The sequence below is a fragment of the Bison bison genome, unplaced genomic scaffold (assembly GCF_000754665.1).
Source record: "Bison bison bison isolate TAMUID 2011002044 unplaced genomic scaffold, Bison_UMD1.0 scf7180017864508, whole genome shotgun sequence".
NCBI lineage: Eukaryota > Metazoa > Chordata > Mammalia > Artiodactyla > Bovidae > Bison > Bison bison.
Window position 1 is genome coordinate 10899439 of NW_011495064.1, and position 4062 is coordinate 10903500.

Here is a 4062-nt window from a genome sequence, read left to right on the forward strand (position 1 = left end):
CGGAGACGCGGTGGGTCGGGTACAGACCAGAGGTTGTTGACTTGAAAAGTCAGGCGCGGACCGTCTGCACATTAGTCCAACCGTGTCACCCCAGACATTCTCTGGCCCAGTGGGATGATTTGCCTCCGCCTGGAAAAACTTCAGTTTAAGGAGCCCTAGGCTCGATTCCTAAGATGCGCCTTACGGCAGCACTTCGGGGTATCCTGGAGATGTGCAACTAGCCGGGCTCTAACCAGACTCCTGGCCTGGGTGCCCGCTCCTTCCCTGGCCTCCAGCCGCATCCCACAGCCCGTCTCTACCGTCTGGGACAGCCTCCGTCGTCCGTCCTGACTTCTCGGCCTCCTTCGCTGAAACTCTACGCAACTGCTCCTCTGTGGCTGGGGGAATCGGAAATGAGGGGTTCCCAATTAACGATTTGGGATTATTTCCCACACTCAAGCTTTCAGCCTCCTTTTCTGTGGCCTAAGAGGAGTACAGCCTCTACAGTTCCCTCCCTGGCCCACTACTTTGCCCAGGTCTGAGCCCTACTTGTAATTCCTTAAAGAGGCTCAGGAGAGGCTGAAAGATGTGGGGGCCGAGCCAGGACTGAGAGGGCCAGTAGCGACAGCAGAGGCTGTCCCCCAGGTCAGTTCTCCTTCGCTGCTGGTCCTGGAAAGGGTTAAGTGAGGGGGCCTTCCTCACTCCTCCCGGATTCCAGTCCTGGCTTCTGCACTTTACCCCACAGCCTGCCCAGAACAAAGGCTCTTTCACACCCCTGTCCCACAGTCCCAGGCCTTCTCTGACTCAGAAGCTAGTGGGCCTGGGAGACAGGGCCTCTATCGAGTCCCGCATAAGCAACGCCGCGTGGGGCCAGCGTGGGGGAGTGAGGGGCGAGGCCCAGGGACCAGGAGGAGGGGCCTGTTAGCTGGAGCCGCCCCCGGGATAAGCCCGGCCTTTTGGGGGCCATCGCGGAGGAACCGGGGTGGAGCCGCTGGGCCCCGGAGCGGAGTGTGACTCCGTGGGCCTGGGGTGGAGCGGGGGCGGTGGTGGCAAAGCTGCAGCTGGCTGGGAATCGGGGCTGGTTTCCTGTCTGGAAGGGAAGGGGCCCGCAGAGGGGAGCGGGGGCAGCGCAGCCAGGCACACCCCTGCCTTTCTCCCTCCCTCTCCTCCCTTCTGCTGGAAAAGCAAGGTAATTGTGAACCCAGGGTGGGGCGGGCTGGATGAAGGTCCCAAGTTGGAAGAGGTGGCCCTGGGGGTTGGGCTGCAATTACCCCTCTGTCCCACTTCCTAGGCTCACTCAATCAAGTCCCCACCTCTATCCCTCTTCTTCCTCAAACTAAGCCCGAACCCTTTCAGAAAGCAACCTCCTGACAATCCCCACGAGTCCACAGAACCTGCATGAAGTGTCCCTTCCCGGCCCCCTTCCAGTTGTGCCTGCCCCTCACACCCTACAGCACACAGATTCTCTGTCCACCAGGCCAGGGTTGTGGGCGGGGGCTGGGGAGGGGCCAGAGTCGGAATGAAAGAGCCTTTTTCTTCCACAGCTGGGAGAACAGCTGCCACCAAAGCAAGACTGGACACTCTGTGCCCAGAGCCCCTTCTGCAGCTGGCCTCCTCTCCGGGTACCCTGCTCATCCTCACCTCGCTTTCCTTTCCTCCCATGCCTGGCTCCATCAGGGCCCTGGAACAGCGGTAGGCAAGGAGACTTTGTCACAGCAGCCAGAGGGGTCTAATTGGAGCACGAGAGGGACAGGGGCTGCCTCTGCCCTCTGACCAAGAACTGCCTACCTCTTTCAAGACGAGGAGAGCAGCGGGAGAGGAATTCTGGGGCAGCGTGGGGCTTGCTTGCCACCCCTCTGAGGGGTCAGCAAGGGAAGGGGAGCCCAGGGGGCACAGAGATGCAGGACAGATTGCACATCCTGGAGGACCTGAATATGCTCTACATCCGGCAGATGGCGCTCAGCCTGGAGGTAACGCCCCCACCCCTGGAGTGCACCTCCTCCGCAGCATCCCAGCTCCGGTTCTGCGGCTCTGCGCTGCCCTTTCCGGCTGGGCCTGCTCCAAGTGGGGAGAGGGATGAGGTGGTTCTGTGTGCCCTTCTTTGGGTGCTACTTGTGGACCCAGGTTCAGTTCTGCCAGTTAGAGTATTGTGCTGGCAACAGGGTCTTCACCCTTATTTCTGGAAGCTCTGTGGGTTGGTGTGGCTGTGTGTTCTGGGGCTGAGGGCCCCTTTTAGGTGTGGGAAGAAGAGAGTACACTGTGAGCGTGGTCTTCAGGAAGGAGACGGCCTTACCAGAGAAGCGGAAGAGGATTCTAGGGCAGGATATAAGGATTCTGTGGCCCTGAAGATGGCAAGGAGCTGTTTATTCATTTATTTATTCTTAATCACATTTACTGAGCACCTAATATATGCCAGCTGCTTTCTAGATCTTGGGACACCTCAGTGAACAAAACAGGAAAGGTCCACTCCAGGGGACCTAGAAACATGCAAACACATAAATAATCTCACAATGAAATTGTGATAAAAACAGGGGTATCATAAACATCAGGTAGGAGAGGCAGCATTAGATGTAGGAGTCAGGGAAGACCTTTGTGAGCTCTTTGAGCTGTGGCCAGAAGGATGAAGATATGTAAAGATGGGAGGAAGAGCTTTCCAGACAGAGGGCAGAGTAAGGACCTTAAATGAGGATGATGATATGTTTGGGGAAGAAAGAGAGCCAGTGTGGCTAAAACATACTGGTTGGGGTCAAACTGACTGGCGGGGACCAGATTATGCAGGGCTTTGAAGGCCATGACAAGTCATTTAGATTTTACTGTAAGTGTGATATTGGCCCGTGGAGGGTTTTAAGCGTGTGGGACAACTCACCTAATGTTTTAATGTGATAGCTGTTGTGTTTGAAAGGAACAGGCTAGGTAGGGGTGGGGGTGACCACCAGCTAGGAGGTCATTACAGCCTTTGGGGAGTGAACCTGATGGTGAGGAGTAAATGCTCATGGTGAAGATAGGGAGAAAAGGGTGGATTTGAAATGATGGTGGTAGATCTGACAGGGCTTGCTGATGGATTGGACGTGAGGCTGAGGCAAAGAGAGGGCTCCCGGATGATTCTCAGGTGTGTGGCTAAGCAACTGGGCAGTGTAGTCATTTACAGAGATGGGAAAGATAGAGGAAGCTGTGGCAGTGACTGCCTGAACCAGGCAGAGGGTTGCTGCTGAGGGAGGTCAGAGGCTGGACAGTAGAGTCTAGCTCAGAAGGGGGATTTATCACATGTTTTTGCACCCTCAACCTGGTCCACACTCCCTAGATAATGATAGACACATGGCACTCTTCACCAACAAATCCATGCGTGGCCTCACAATCTTTCTCAGCACAACCTTGGCATAAATTATGCAGATTGTGTCTTTCACAAGGGCATTGCATAGTGGCGAGAGTCCTGGCCTAGTTTCAGGCTGGGTGAGGAGGAAACACCTTTATCTAAGTTCTTTGCCTAGTGAGGGTCATCTTTTTCTGATGTGCAGAAAGTTGCCCAAGGTTTCCACTACCTATTGTCTTGGGTCGGCACAGGAGATAAAATCTGTTTGCCATCCCTCGTCCTCTGCACTGTTCATGTTACTAGGTACATGTAGCTATTTACATTTAAATTTTAGTTAATTAAAATGAAATAAAATAATTTTCAGTTCCTTAATTACGTTAGCCATATTTCACGTGGTCCATGGCTATTGAGCATTTCCATCATTGTAGGATGATGGAATGATCTTATTGGACATGGCTGGTCTAGGTATTTAAGTATTCAAATTCTGCATCCCTCCCCCTCCAGGTAATTGTTCTTCATAGGAGCCCTGCCCAAGTTCTGGACAGAAAAGGGGGCTTAGATTTCACTTTAATCATCTCTTATTCAGCCATTAGTTGGTTGAGGGTGCTGTGTTCTTTCTCCGGGAGGCTCAGCAGTTCTCCAACCCCCAACTCATTGATGTTTCAGGGATTAGCAAGATGGGTAGTTGTGAAAGTGTAAATTCAAGGAGATTTTTCTGGAGAAGGCAACTTGAGGTACAAGTAAGGAGGAGGTGGGAGTGCTGGGCCCAGGTA

The 4062-nt window shown here is 53.8% G+C and overlaps 1 protein-coding gene across 3 annotated transcripts in view; it reads left to right on the forward strand.

The window, feature by feature from the left end:
• RTKN (rhotekin) overlaps window positions 1–4062 on the forward strand; it is a 14421-nt gene that overhangs the window by 393 nt on the left and 9966 nt on the right. For 2 of the 3 annotated variants that reach the window (XM_010829721.1, XM_010829722.1), the window contains exons 1-2: window positions 49–1168; window positions 1524–1949. In XM_010829721.1, the coding sequence (XP_010828023.1) occupies window positions 1878–1949 (72 nt within the window). In that variant the 5' untranslated portion in view covers window positions 49–1168; window positions 1524–1877. Of the gene's footprint in view, window positions 1–48; window positions 1169–1523; window positions 1950–3478; window positions 3498–4062 lie in introns of those variants that run through there. The other variant, XM_010829723.1, reaches the window with a different exon arrangement.